The 15117-nt window shown below is 34.4% G+C and overlaps 1 protein-coding gene across 6 annotated transcripts in view; it reads right to left on the minus strand.

The window, feature by feature from the left end:
- Nucleotides 1-3148: 3148 nt before the first annotated feature.
- Nucleotides 3149-15117, minus strand: part of LOC139528877 (carboxypeptidase D-like) — a 35537-nt gene continuing 23568 nt past the window's right edge. For 3 of the 6 annotated variants that reach the window (XM_071325112.1, XM_071325113.1, XM_071325114.1), the window contains 7 exons: nucleotides 13768-13940; nucleotides 12750-12934; nucleotides 11935-12002; nucleotides 8671-8770; nucleotides 7929-8081; nucleotides 6388-6530; nucleotides 3149-6071 (listed from right to left, as the gene is read on the minus strand). In XM_071325112.1, coding sequence (XP_071181213.1) covers nucleotides 5898-6071; nucleotides 6388-6530; nucleotides 7929-8081; nucleotides 8671-8770; nucleotides 11935-12002; nucleotides 12750-12934; nucleotides 13768-13940 — 996 coding nt within the window. In that variant the 3' untranslated portion in view covers nucleotides 3149-5897. Of the gene's footprint in view, nucleotides 6072-6387; nucleotides 6531-7928; nucleotides 8082-8670; nucleotides 8771-11834; nucleotides 12003-12749; nucleotides 12935-13767; nucleotides 13941-15117 lie in introns of all 6 variants that reach the window. The other 3 variants (XM_071325109.1, XM_071325110.1, XM_071325111.1) reach the window with 1 other exon arrangement.

Consider the following 15117-nt stretch of genomic DNA (forward strand, 5'->3'; position numbering starts at 1 on the left):
TACAGATTAAATCTGTTTGAAATCGTGTTAATAGGTTTGTGGAATGGGTTTACAAAGTTCGATTTCATATGCAGTAATTAAAACATTCAATTTTAAAAAGATTTGGAGTATGCATATTAAACTTTAAACAATAGGCTTATATTTTTCTGTCATACTTGGTTTTCTTAATTAATTTAGCAAACAACAGATCGTTGATTTTTTTTGTTTAATTGTATAAATTTTGTCATGTCAGGGTCTTTTTATAGCTTATTATACAATATGGGTGTTTCTCATTGTTAAAGGTCGCACAGTTCGCTATAATGGCTTTACAGGTCTATGTCATTTGGTGTCTGGTGGATAGTTTCATTGCCTTCCATAGCACATCTCCTTATTTTCTTAGTGGTATAGAAATGACAGAAAATGTCATGACCACAGAACAAAGTGAGAGCCGTGGTGTAGTGGTCAGCGCATCGGACTACTAACACAAATGATCCTGGTTTGATCCCCGTTCCGAGGTGAAAATGTCAGAGACTGAATTTTCGGCTCTCCTTTGACACCATTTTAAGTTTGGTCTTGAGAAATGATGATAGTCCGTCGGAAGGGGACGATAAATCAATTTGACTGATCCGTGTTATGTGAGAGCAATGTCTCTTGCACGTAAAAGACACCCTGGTAGATTTCGAAAAAGTCTCGCATCCGCAAAGCGGAAAGGGATTAATATAAGTTGCAATTACTTGTTTCACAAGCCACTATAATTAAATACGTTTAATTTATAGTGAGAGAGAAGACTGAATTCAAGGTACATTTTGGTCTAACGAAATGTGAAGCTTAATTCACAACTTTGAAGATCAAAAATTAAATTAACACATCTGGGAATGAAATAATCTTTTAAGTTTATTAGTCTATACTACATGGTAATAAGGTCAAGAACAAGGACAGCTGGGCTTAACTTAAATATATACTGAGTTTAGAATTGTACCTTAAATCATATAATTATTTTGATTCGAGGGAAAGTTTCTACAACAGTATAAGTTGCATTCGGAACCACAAGTTTAGAAAGACCAAAACATTTGGGACATTTAAACATAAAAGCCTGAACAAATCTGCCAAGCCATATACATTATCTTTAATTATAACCAATGAAGGAGGTGTACATTTTGGGGTGCCCTGCATAGAAATCGAAAATTAAAATTTTCATTTATATACGGCCGTTTTTAACCATTTATTAGCACAAAATTAAAAGGAGGTAAGTCCAGTGGGAAGTATTTCAGGCTAGATTGATTAAACTAGTGTTAGTAACAACAACACAATTAGCACTGGTCAGCTTCCGAGGCAAGATGATTAGAAAGGTATTTTGCATGTGTAGAAATCCTCTTTTAAAGGCAATATCTGTGATATTGAGACATTTTAAGATCTTGTCTTTCTGGTTTCTTATTTTTCTGTATAAAGTGTCTCGTTTAAATATATCAACTACAATATTTCTCCGTCTGTTAGTATTTTAGTCTTCAACATACATGTAATTGCCAAACAAGATTAAATTAAATTTTTAGGGTAATAACTCTAAACAATGGTCAATTTATAATTTTGGCTATCAAAATTTATTGGTCGCACTCATCTCTGTAAGTATGTATCTTCTTTGTAACTTTCTTCAGTTACTCTATCTATCTTCTTTTAAGGTGGTATGGGTGTCTTCCTCCATCTTGGATTGTAAAAAACAGAGAATCAAAGGTCCAGATTTTCCATCAAGTTAGCAAAATTTGATGCAGGAATGCAGATGTTTAATGTACATTTTCATTTAAAAGTACCAATTTATAAGAATATAACTTCTAAATATTGATATTTTTGCAAATGTTAATTATATTTGTTTTTTTTTATCTTTTTTAAAAATTGGCATTTTAAGGGGAGGTAACTCTAAAAAAGTGCATTTTCTGAAGGATTCTGTATGGAATTTTCCTATTTTGTATTTTAGCCGGAAAAAACGTACGGTGACCCTATCTTTTCTTTTGATATTCTCAAAGCATTGTCTGAAAGCTATCTTTTCCTGAAGTATTTAACAATTCTATCATTTTGTTTAGTTTCTAATCACAAAATGGTGTTTTTTCCTGTATAATCCATACAAAATGTGACATTTTGTCCCGTCCTGTAGCTTGAGAAAATGTGCGGTGACCTATCATTTTTATTATATTTTTCAACATGTATCAATAGATACAACGTTTTGGCAAAGTATGAACAAATTCTATCATTTTTATTTTAGACTCCCATACCACCTTAAACTGAGTTTATCTGTGTGTATTGCTGTGTGTTTTTTATTATTCCACAATTGCAACAGCTATAGGAGAGGGTTGCAATTGAGATCTCACAAAACATGTTTAATCCTGCCACATTTTTGCGTCCGTCCTAAGATAGGGATGGCCTTTGTTAGTCTTGTATGTTTTTTTTTTTATATTTTTGATTCATTTATATATTTCTGCGTTTAGTGTGACTATAAAAAAGAAGATGGGGTATGATTGCCAATGAGACAACTCTCCTTAAGAGACCAAAATGACACAGAAATTGACAACTATAGGTCAACTTACAGTCTTCAACAATGAGCAAAGCCCATTCCACATAGTCAGCTATAAAAGGCCCTGAAATGACAATGTAAATCAATTCAAACGAGAAAACTAACGGCCTTATTTATTTTTAAACAAGAATGTGTCCCAAGTACACGGATGCCACATCCGCATTATCATTTTCTATGTTCAGTGGACCGGGAAAATGGAATAAAATCTCTAATTTGGCATTACAATTAGAAAGATCATATCATAGGGAACATGTTTACTAAGTTTCAAGTTGATGATGATCGGGCTTCAACTTCATCAAAAACTACCTCGACCAAAAACTTTAACCTGAAATGGGACGAACGGACAGACAAACAGACGGACGGACAAGATGAACAAACAGACAGATGCACAGACCAGAAAACATAATGCCCATAAATGGGTCATAAAACAAAATGAACGAAAAACAAATATGTAACACATAAACAAATGACAACCACTGAATTACAAGATTATTGACTTTGTCAGCATTCAACCTTTAAAATGGAATATTTGCCAAGTTTATGATTTTTTTCTTTGAACTATAAACCATGGGACACCTTTATATTCTATTCAATAAACACCATTAGTAAAAATAACTGTTTAATATTCAATAACATACAAAAAGATCTCATTTAACAAAATTATAATTCATAGCACAAACTGATTCTGTTGATATAAATGATGTATATACAGGGTAAGGGTATGTAGGTAATGATCTGTATATTACAGTAATAAAGTCAATTATATTAAAATTCAAAGTACATATATGAAATGATACAGTATTATGTATATATAATATTGGGATGACGTACATTGCTATGCAGATTATAATGTGAATAGAAATTATTATCATACAACCACTTTTGATTAAGTGCTTCCAAGTGTATGAGGACTTGATGGTTGAACTTACTATACTAGTCTTTATATTCCTGACACTACAAAAAGGGGGGAGTTCAGCAATAATAAAAAAAGCTAGTGCATACATGTTTAAATTAAGGATTTTGATTTAGTTACGAGAAAATATTCAAAATTTAAAAACAGAAAATACTGAATAGTGCAAAATCAGCAAATGTAATAACATAAGATAAGATAATTTTATAATCATGTTGTTCGTAGATTTTTACAATAATTTGTCCATTACAATAATGATTTAATAACTGCATGGCAGAAGGTGACTTATCTCCCTTGAATTTGATGTATAAATTTAATTCTATTGACATTTTTAAAACTTTAAGGAAACAGATCAGTAGCTCTCTTTATCATTCAGAAATGCAGCTTAATATTTGCATTGTCAAGTAATATATTTTTAACCACGATTTATACTGTAAATTCAGACAAACTTGGAAAATAATTCATTTAAAAAATTGAATGCTGACAAAGTCAATAAATCTGTTTATCATATTAAGGGGGAAATGTCTTTAATACAGTTGGGTTTCTTGAGCTATTGCAATCACTTGTCCATCTTTCGATGTGTTTGAGCTTTTGATTTTGCCATTTGATTCCTTATTATAAATTGTGTTTTTCCCCTGCCAATTGAGCAAAAAGGCTACAAAGGTTAAAATTAATGGCAAAATTAGTTTACCATACTTCAAATCTCATCATAAAATTGAGAATGGAACAAGGGAATGTGTCAAAGAGACAACCTGACCAAATAGCCAAATGGGTCTTCAACACAGGGCAAAAATAAAGTGGCCAGAGCAGGCTTCAGCTGGCCTCTTATAAATGTATACTAGTTCAGCAAAAATGGATGTTACACTTAGAAATATATAAATGAACCAAAATTTTAAAAAACATACACGACCTGACATGGAACAGACACGAACATGTGGCAGGGTTAAACATGTTTTGTGATATCTTTACTCTACCCCTTTTAATAATTTAAACTCTCATTTTGAACTATTTTATATGAAATAAAAAAGATTTTTCTCAAATTCATAAAAATTAAAATTGCATTTAAGTCTAAAATGACAAAATCGCAGTAATAAAAGCATGCAATAATTTCTGAATTTACAGTAATCATTCACCAATACCCACTTATATTTACATTGTCAAACTGATAATTTTTTTTATTTTTTTTTTAACCAAACTGATAATTGTTGACCATGATAAATAGTCAGCAATTCTTAGAAATACTGTAACTTAAAAGTAAAAAATAATCATACTGGTATGAACAAAATATATAATAATTAACTAACCTGTAAATATTGCTTAAGCATTTAAGCGTCAGCATTGTAAGGCGGCTATTCAGTTAATGAAATACTAAATCTCTATATATAAATAAGGCGTACATATATTTTCCCGCGCTCGTGCAATAATATTTTATTCTATTTAAATCATTCAGGTGTGTAGTGACGTGTATATGAAATTGTGCAGTGACGTATATTAGAAATGTCGTCAGTCTCAGTCAATCGTCATAATGAGTATGATGAAACAGAAAATGGAATGAATGAATGAATGAACTGATGAATAACCAATCGAACATTTAATATAAATACGACGGTGACGTTACTTTACAGCTTAAACATGCAAATATGTTTTTGTTTTATCAAAATTTAGTGTTTCAAAATTTTGGAAATCATTTCAAATTAAGGAATGTATGTCCCTTATGCAAATATCTGATTTCTTGCTGGCTCTGTCTACTTTTGGTTTAGAGCTCTTCATCCTTTAAATAAGCTTTGGACTTTCAAATATTTTGGCACTAAGCATCACTGAAGCGACATTGATTGTCAAAATGTGCATCTAGAGCAGTAAAATTGGTACATTTATGTTATAATCAAACTTTACTTTACTTTAAACCTTATTTCAAAAGAGATTTATAATCACAGTCATAACATTTTTTTTGTAGAATCTTTAACAATTTTGGATTTCTTTCAGAATTTTTCAAATCTATCCTGAGAAAGTTCTTTCCTGAATGGTATGATGGAATTTTTATGAAGGCACTATATTAATACAGATGAGTAATGAAGTGAAAATATTTAGAATAAGAATATTTTCTGTTCTAGAAGATACAGTGAATTCATTTTTCATGGGTACCAATTTGTGGATTGAGACGTTCATGGCTTACATGTATCTGTCATGAATATTAAATTCCTTGGATTTGCCAAAGTTTGCATTACAAGCTCATAGAAAATGTGTATTATTTAGTTGAACATTTTAATAGCTAGTTGACACCCTTATTAAAAATATCTCACCAAGAGTAATAATGCAGCCACATTACTCCGACATTTATTATGATTGTAATAAAAAATCATGGAATAGTGACCAATCAAATAAAAATATATAAATGGTGATGATTTTTCTTTTGATTATCATTTAAAGCATATAAATAATGTTTTACTATAAGAAACCTAAACAATGTAAGTATATAGAAACAAGCGATATGACGAAAGGGAAACAACTCTGTAAAACACTGGCACTACTGGTATCACCTATATAGATATCTTCCCTTACAACACCACTAGCTGGTACCTGGACTTGTTTCTCTGCTATAACTTTTCCATCAGAGAGAACCTAAAAAGATTTAGTTTATTTAAAATCTCAGCAAAACTTATGTTAATTACATACCAAATATGAGACAACATAAGCACATGGTTTTTCTATCACACAATAAGGATCAAAATTGTAAAAATATAAAGTGATTATTCAAAGTCACATTCAGCCCAATACATTTGGAGCCTGCTACAGTCTATCTGGACCATAAGTTATTTGCGGTTATTTTTAGACTATTTTTTTCAGAAGAGTGTTTTTGATAATTCCTGTTATTTTTTTGTAGTTGTGTAAAAATGAATCTTGGCCAAATCTCTGGTGTTGTAAATAAAGAACCTACCTGGATGGTGTGTGTTCCTGGACGTAGAAGTCTCCAATATTCGCCATACTGTGAACTTTTAAACATGATTTGTCTCCCTTTGACAGCCATATCATAACCTGCTACTTCTGTATTGTTGGGTGTTCGTACCAATCCCTTCACTCCTACAATTAAATTGAACAATTGAGTAATAGGATCATTCAATCAAATTCATTTATTCATAATATAAAAAAGAAGATGTGGCATCATTGCCAATGAAACAACTGTCCACAAGAGACCAAAATGACACAAACATTAACAACTATAGTTCACCGTACAGCCTTCAACAATGGGGAAAGCCCATACCGCATAGTCAGCTATAAAAGGTCCTGATATAACAATGTAAAACAATTTAAACGAGAAAACTTACGGCCTTATCTATATAATAAATGAACGAAAAACAAATATGTCACATATAAACAAACGACAACCACCGTATTACAGGCTCTTGACTTGGGACAGGCACATACATTAAGTTCTTTAAATGTAAATATCAACGACATTTGAATGAGACAGAAACCCAACAACAAATGACGACTGGAGGATTATATATCATCAATAGAAAAGTATATATGCAATATGTCAACATCAAAATTGCACCGAGTTTAGAAAAGTTGTGAATATATTCAAGAGAAAAGCAAATATCTGCTATCAACACTTAATTCCTAAATGGAAAAATATACAGCAGCAAAATAGATGATATATGCTGTAACTCATAGGTGGATCCAGTGGGGGCCTGCCCCCCCCCCTTTTGTGGGAAAAATTTGGTTGATTATAAAGGGAATCACTGAAGCATGACTGGAACATCCCCCCCTTCTTTGGTCAGTCAGTGGGCTTACCCTAAACAATATAAACTGCACACTGTTATATATTTGAAACAGTTATAAACTAAACCATTTTTTAACTGCAAACCGGTGTTCCTTAACACAAGTTAATCAAGCACCTGTCTTATCCAAAATGAAGACAGATTAGACAGGTACAGATTTTAACAACAAGTACACGTACATACACAAGGTATTAAGTTAAAATTGTGTATACAAATAAAAACATTAGCTGCCTTAACATACATTTTATGTAAGATTAATTTAGACAGTGTCGTATCTTGGAAGCGAGACTATGAAATTTCAATAAACCATTTAATAAAATGCAGTGGAATAAGTATATCATATTTCAGGCCTCTTGGTATTTCTATAGAGCATTGTTTGCCATGTAGTCTATGTAGTTTATGTACAGAGTTCACTAGCCTGTAAACATTGAGGTTGTGATTTTGAACCCTCTCATGCAAGGTTGGTTGACTCATGCAGATCTTATAAGACATAAAGATTGCCAGTTTTCCTGCAGAAGTTTTTCAGTTAGTTTTTTCAACCAATAAAACAGGGCTGTCCGGATAAAACAAAGAGTGCTGGAAGGCAGGCATTAAACACCTTCAATCATCATTAATACAGACTTTATGTTTCATTATTTGTTGATTTAAAAGTAGATCCTGGCAGAGAACATTTATACCACAATAAACTTTTACTAACCACTGTGTACTGCCATTAGGAAGTTGATTAAAGCATCTTTGTTGTACGTCCAGAATGTCGGAAGTTCTGAAGTTTGTGGATATTTACAACAGCCGATTTCTAACGTGATTTCAAAACATCCTTCTCTTACGTAATTATAATCCTGCATTCCACCTAAAATTACACAAGGGAAAAATAACAGCAATTGAAAAAAATATTTCATCATTACTTGTATATAAAAAAATAAATTGCCTTAGGTGCTTATCTATGAATTTGTTAAAACATACATGATTAATTGGGGAATGTTGCCCAAATTTGTACTTGATCTAAGTTTTGTTCTAATAAGTATTGTGTATAAGTTTCATAACATTTGGTTGAGGCAAACCTAGGTAAGAAAACAGAAACAAAAAATTCAGCTATTTACATTTGTAAAGGGGCATAACTCAAGAAAAGTAAAAGTGACACAATCAAAATTCAAACTTGATCTGTTTTTTTTATTGTGGTAATAAGCATTGTTCATAAGTTTCATAACATTTGGTTGAGGCAAACTAAAGTAAGAGAATGGAAACAAAATTTTTCAATTTGTACAGGGGCATAACTCTAGAATGGTAAAAGTGATGCCACCAAAATTCAAATTTGATCTATGTTGAGGTAATAAGCATTGTGTATAAGTTTTATACCATTTGGTTGAGGCAAACTAAAGCTAGAAAATGGAAACGAAAAATTCAGCAATTTTTCCATTTGTAATATTCATCATACTTACCTAGAACAGGGTACCAGAGAGCTCCGTTGGTAATACCATCAGGGAAATTATCATTACAATGTGTTCCTGTGTACATGTTGGCGTGTGAGTAGTAGTAAACCTTAGATACCTACCTAGAACAGGGTACCAGAGTGCTCCGTTGGTAATACCATCAGGGAAATTATCATTACAATGTGTTCCTGTGTACATGTTGGCGTGTGAGTAGTAGTAAACCTTAGATACCTACCTAGAACAGGGTACCAGAGTGCTCCGTTGGTTATACCATCAGGGAAATTATCATCACATTGTGTTCCTGTGTACATGTTGGCGTGTGAGTAGTAGTAAACCTTAGATACCTACCTAGAACAGGGTACCAGAGAGCTCCGTTGGTAATACCATCAGGGAAATTATCATTACAATGTGATCCTGTGTACATGTTGGCGTGTGAGTAGTAGTAAACCTTAGATACCTACCTAGAACAGGGTACCAGAGTGCTCCGTTGGTAATACCATCAGGGAAATTATCATTACAATGTGTTCCTGTGTACATGTTGGCGTGTGAGTAGTAGTAAACCTTAGATACCTACCTAGAACAGGGTACCAGAGTGCTCCGTTGGTTATACCATCAGGGAAATTATCATCACATTGTGTTCCTGTGTACATGTTGGCGTGTGAGTAGTAGTAAACCTTAGATACCTACCTAGAACAGGGTACCAGAGTGCTCCGTTGGTTATACCATCAGGGAAATTATCATCACATTGTGTTCCTGTGTACATGTTGGCGTGTGAGTAGTAGTAAACCTTAGATACCTACCTAGAACAGGGTACCAGAGTGCTCCGTTGGTTATGCCATCAGGGAAATTATCATCACAATGTGTTCCTGTGTACATGTTGGCGTGTGAGTAGTAGTAAACCTTAGATACTTACCTAGAACAGGGTACCAGAGAGCTCTGTTGGTAATACCATCAGGGAAATCATCATTACATTGTGTTCCTGTGTACATGTTGGCGTGTGAGTGTGAGTTAACCTTAGATACTTACCTAGAACAGGGTACCAGAGAGCTCCGTAGGTAATACCATCAGGGAAATCATCATTACAATGTGTTCCTGTGTACATGTTGGCGTGTGAGTAGTAGTAAACCTTAGATACCTACCTAGAACAGGGTACCAGAGAGCTCTGTTGGTAATACCATCAGGGAAATCATCATTACATTGTGTTCCTGTGTACATGTTGGCGTGTGAGTAGTAGTAAACCTTAGATACCTACCTAGAACAGGGTACCAGAGTGCTCCGTTGGTAATACCATCAGGGAAATCATCATTACAATGTGTTCCTGTGTACATGTTGGCGTGTGAGTAGTAGTAAACCTTAGATACCTACCTAGAACAGGGTACCAGAGTGCTCCGTTGGTAATACCATCAGGGAAATCATCATTACATTGTGTTCCTGTGTACATGTTGGCGTGTGAGTAGGAGTTAACCTTAGATACTTACCTAGAACAGGGTACCAGAGTGCTCCGTTGGTAATACCATCAGGGAAATCATCATTACAATGTTTTCCTGTGTACATGTTGGCGTGTGAGTAGTAGTAAACCTTAGATACTTACCTAGAACAGGGTACCAGAGTGCTCCGTTGGTTATGCCATCAGGGAAATCATCATTACAATGTTTTCCTGTGTACATGTTGGCGTGTGAGTAGTAGTAAACCTTAGATACTTACCTAGAACAGGGTACCAGAGTGCTCCGTTGGTTATGCCATCAGGGAAATTATCATTACAATGTGTTCCTGTGTACATGTTGGCGTGTGAGTAGTAGTAAACCTTAGATACCTACCTAGAACAGGGTACCAGAGTGCTCCGTTGGTTATGCCATCAGGGAAATCATCATTACAATGTTTTCCTGTGTACATGTTGGCGTGTGAGTAGTAGTAAACCTTAGATACTTACCTAGAACCGGGTACCAGAGAGCTCCGTTGGTTATGCCATCAGGGAAATCATCATTACAATGTTTTCCTGTGTACATGTTGGCGTGTGAGTAGTAGTAAACCTTAGATACTTACCTAGAACCGGGTACCAGAGAGCTCCGTTGGTTATGCCATCAGGGAAATCATCATTACAATGTTTTCCTGTGTACATGTTGGCGTGTGAGTAGTAGTAAACCTTAGATACTTACCTAGAACAGGGTACCAGAGAGCTCCGTTGGTTATGCCATCAGGGAAATCATCATTACAATGTTTTCCTGTGTACATGTTGGCGTGTGAGTAGTAGTAAACCTTAGATACTTACCTAGAACAGGGTACCAGAGAGCTCCGTTGGTTATGCCATCAGGGAAATCATCATTACATTGTGTTCCTGTGTACATGTTGGCGTGTGAGTAGTAGTAAACCTTAGATACTTACCTAGAACAGGGTACCAGAGAGCTCCGTTGGTTATGCCATCAGGGAAATTATCATCACAATGTGTTCCTGTGTACATGTTGGCGTGTGAGTAGTAGTAAACCTTAGATACTTACCTAGAACAGGGTACCAGAGAGCTCCGTTGGTTATGCCATCAGGGAAATTATCATCACAATGTGTTCCTGTGTACATGTTGGTGTGTGAGTAGTAGTAAACCTTAGATACTTACCTAGAACAGGGTACCAGAGAGCTCCGTTGGTTATGCCATCAGGGAAATTATCATCACAATGTGTTCCTGTGTACATGTTGGTGTGTGAGTAGTAGTAAACCTTAGATACTTACCTAGAACAGGGTACCAGAGAGCCCCGTTGGTTATGCCATCAGGGAAATCATCATTACAATGTTTTCCTGTGTACATGTTGGCGTGTGAGTAGGAGTAAACCTTAGATACTTACCTAGAACAGGGTACCAGAGAGCTCCGTTGGTTATGCCATCAGGGAAATCATCATTACAATGTTTTCCTGTGTACATGTTGGCGTGTGAGTAGGAGTAAACCTTAGATACTTACCTAGAACAGGGTACCAGAGAGCTCCGTTGGTTATGCCATCAGGGAAATCATCATTACAATGTTTTCCTGTGTACATGTTGGCGTGTGAGTAGTAGTAAACCTTAGATACTTACCTAGAACAGGGTACCAGAGAGCTCCGTTGGTTATGCCATCAGGGAAATCATCATTACAATGTTTTCCTGTGTACATGTTGGCGTGTGAGTAGTAGTAAACCTTAGATACTTACCTAGAACAGGGTACCAGAGAGCTCCGTTGGTTATGCCATCAGGGAAATCATCATTACAATGTTTTCCTGTGTACATGTTGGCGTGTGAGTAGGAGTAAACCTTAGATAGATGTATAAATGTATCATCGTCTGGGGACCTTACATATCTTGTCACCTGTATAATGGAACCTAGAATACAAAATATATCATTTTACTTTGATACTATGAAAAAATTCATGTTCGAACAATCTAATTCAATCAAATCAGAAAGTTTCATTACGGTACTTTTATTTTAATACTTAATGATACTGTATTTATCAAGCCGAGATAGAAGAAATGGATCAATAAATTTAGTCAATATGGTAAACTGAACAAATAAAAATGATCCTCTAAAAAGAATAACATCTTAATAAAAACTTAATAAACCTTTAATTCATACAAAACAGTGTTGATTTAGAAAGTTTTTATTAAGAAATAATTAGAATTTGAGTTATCTCCCTTGGTATGAAATGTATCTGGGTAATTTTCTTAACTAACAAATTTTAAACATTTAGTACTAGAAAGTTGTGAGAACAGATCCTTACTTAAAGGCAGTTGTTGTAAAGTTTGTTACTAGACGAAAGTATAGCGCTTGGATCCATTGTCACGTCACTATCGTTGACATACTTTTATTCATCTAACTAGCAAGACAGTCTGTTCTTAATTTTGATCATTCCATTATGCATTATCTTAGCCACTATACACAATAATAAATTCTGCAAGGGCAGAAAACATTGTTGTTCAGTTAAAAACTTTATCTAGTGTCTAGTAGTTTAGAAAGATGCATTTGGCAGATTATAATTAATTAAGGAATTTGTGCATTTTGACATAGTGAGAACTCTTGCTCCAATTTTGTCAATCAAAACTATTTATAGATTTTTAAGTATTTCTATTTACCATTGACATAATTATCGAATGGATAGTTAGCCACCATAGCTCCCCCATGTAGGTTTGCTGACAGAATAAATCTGTGTTGTTTTAACCAGTCCATCACTGCTTGTGTCTCAGGTTGAACAGGTCTTGGATTAACCTCAAAATATCCTGGGAAATTTCTGTTCAAGTCATAACTATTATTGTTTGGTCTGAAATGTACAATAAACATAAAATATATAATTATAAAAGAGGATGTTACAATACTGAATAAACTACTTCATTATAATTCATTGTTCAACGAATTACAGAATTTCTGTAGGCTTTGTATGCAGAGATTTGCAAAACCATGAAATCAAATATCCACGAAAATGCACGTTATCCTCATTACACGAAAATTGATACCCACGAAAATCAATGAATCCACAGTAGTTTATATTTTGAAAATTATATTCAAATAAATATTTGAAACCCAAAAGCTATAATCATACCTTATACTTTATCACAGATCAAAGGAAATTTTTAAATGATTTTATTTTTGGTAAAAACTGAAATATTGGAGAAACACAGCTTATGCTCATCCATCTATGTTTTGAGACCAATTTTTCAGACTGAAAATAGAGACCAAGTATATGACAAACCCCTCTGTGTGACTTAATTAGAGGGTATACTACCGGCATATATACTATAATCTTGACCTGTATAAGTTAATTACAGGGTATACTACCGGCATATATACTATAATCTTGACCTGTATAAAGGACAAAACATTATACAACAATCTAAATTTGCAAACATCAGAACACATTTTCTACAGAAATTGACATTCGAATTGTTTCACATCTGTCATTTTTGGGCCTTTTATAGCTTACTATGCAGTGTGTGTTTTACTCATTGTTGAAGGCTTTACAGAGGCCGACATATGTTAATTTTTGTGTTATTTAGTCTCTATGTGGAAAGTTGTCTAATTTGCAATCATACCACGTCTTCTTATTTTTATATGCAATAGGCCTCTGGAAATACAAGCAAAATACAGTATACATACCTGCCTTGTACTCCACTGCAGTCACCTTCTGAGGAAACTTCAAATCCATCAGGATTCATGGAGGGCAGGATATGTACCACTGTATTATCAAGGAATGTCTTTATAGTGGAATTAACATTGTAGTTAGTCAGATAATAATCTATCAGATGGAGCAGCATCTCTCTGCCTACAGCCTGTAAAATAAATTCTAACAGACTTTAAAAAACTAGAGGGTCCAAGAACCCTGTGTCGCTCACCTGATATTTTTATTTACAATTGATGCATGATAAATGCAACTGTTGTACTGTTGTTTAAGTTCAGAGATATAATACTAAAAAGTGTGTTTGAAACCTATGTTTTATTTCAGCCAGGTGGGCAGGCAGGGTCATCATACAAAGTGGTCCCTGGATATCCTAGTGGTGATTTAAACCAAGTTTGTTTAAATTTGACAGATGTTTCAGGGAAGAATTTTGGTAAAATTAATCTAACGAGAAATGCAAAGTAATGAGAAAGTTGTTTTGTTGTTGCACAACACCCCCCCCCCCCCTTTGCCAAAAAAACCAAAAAGGTAATAAAAAATTATCATATAAGGGCAATCTATCCTATTAATGATTTCTGCAAAATTCAGTTGATTGTGCAAGGGTTGTATAGCCAGCTGAGGTCGTTAAAAACTCTCTTTTGTTGTTGCAGATAGATCTTGACCTGATAAACAATTTTCCACATATCAGATTTGCTCTAACCCAGACAACATGAGTATGTTGGCCCAACATTGGCACAACGTATATCATTGCATTGGCCCATCGTTGTATTTTAACGTTGGCCCAACGTATAAGTGCAAAGTGGGCCTACGTTGGCCCAACATGATGGCTTCATGTTGGCCCAACGTTGTACGGTAATATGCAATACATAGAGCCAACGTTGGCCCATTGTATGAAAAACGAAATCCATGTTGGCACAACGTTGGACCAACGTAGATATATCTTTTCTTATGTTGGCACTATGTTGGTCCAAGGTAGGTATTTCTCATTTTTATGTTGGCAATACGTTGGTCTATTGTTTCAACCAAATTACAATGGATGCTGCATGGAGGAGCTGTATATGATAAATACTCCGGAGCGCATTTGATCTTTTTTTGTATTCCAAACTGCCAAAGTTTAAGGTAGCAATTCTGTATTTTTGTATTACCCATTGTTGTTACTGTCCTTGTTTTTTTCATGAACTTTGCCTCTTTAATTTTATTTATTGTGTGACGCTAAGATATTTCTTTGGCAATGTTTGATGGATCGACCAATTAAACTCTGTGTCATTTGGTGTCTTGTAAAGAGTTGTCTCATTAGCAATCATACCACATCTTCTTTTTTCATATCAATT

The sequence above is a fragment of the Mytilus edulis genome, chromosome 6 (assembly GCF_963676685.1).
Source record: "Mytilus edulis chromosome 6, xbMytEdul2.2, whole genome shotgun sequence".
Classification (NCBI taxonomy): Eukaryota; Metazoa; Mollusca; class Bivalvia; order Mytilida; family Mytilidae; genus Mytilus; species Mytilus edulis.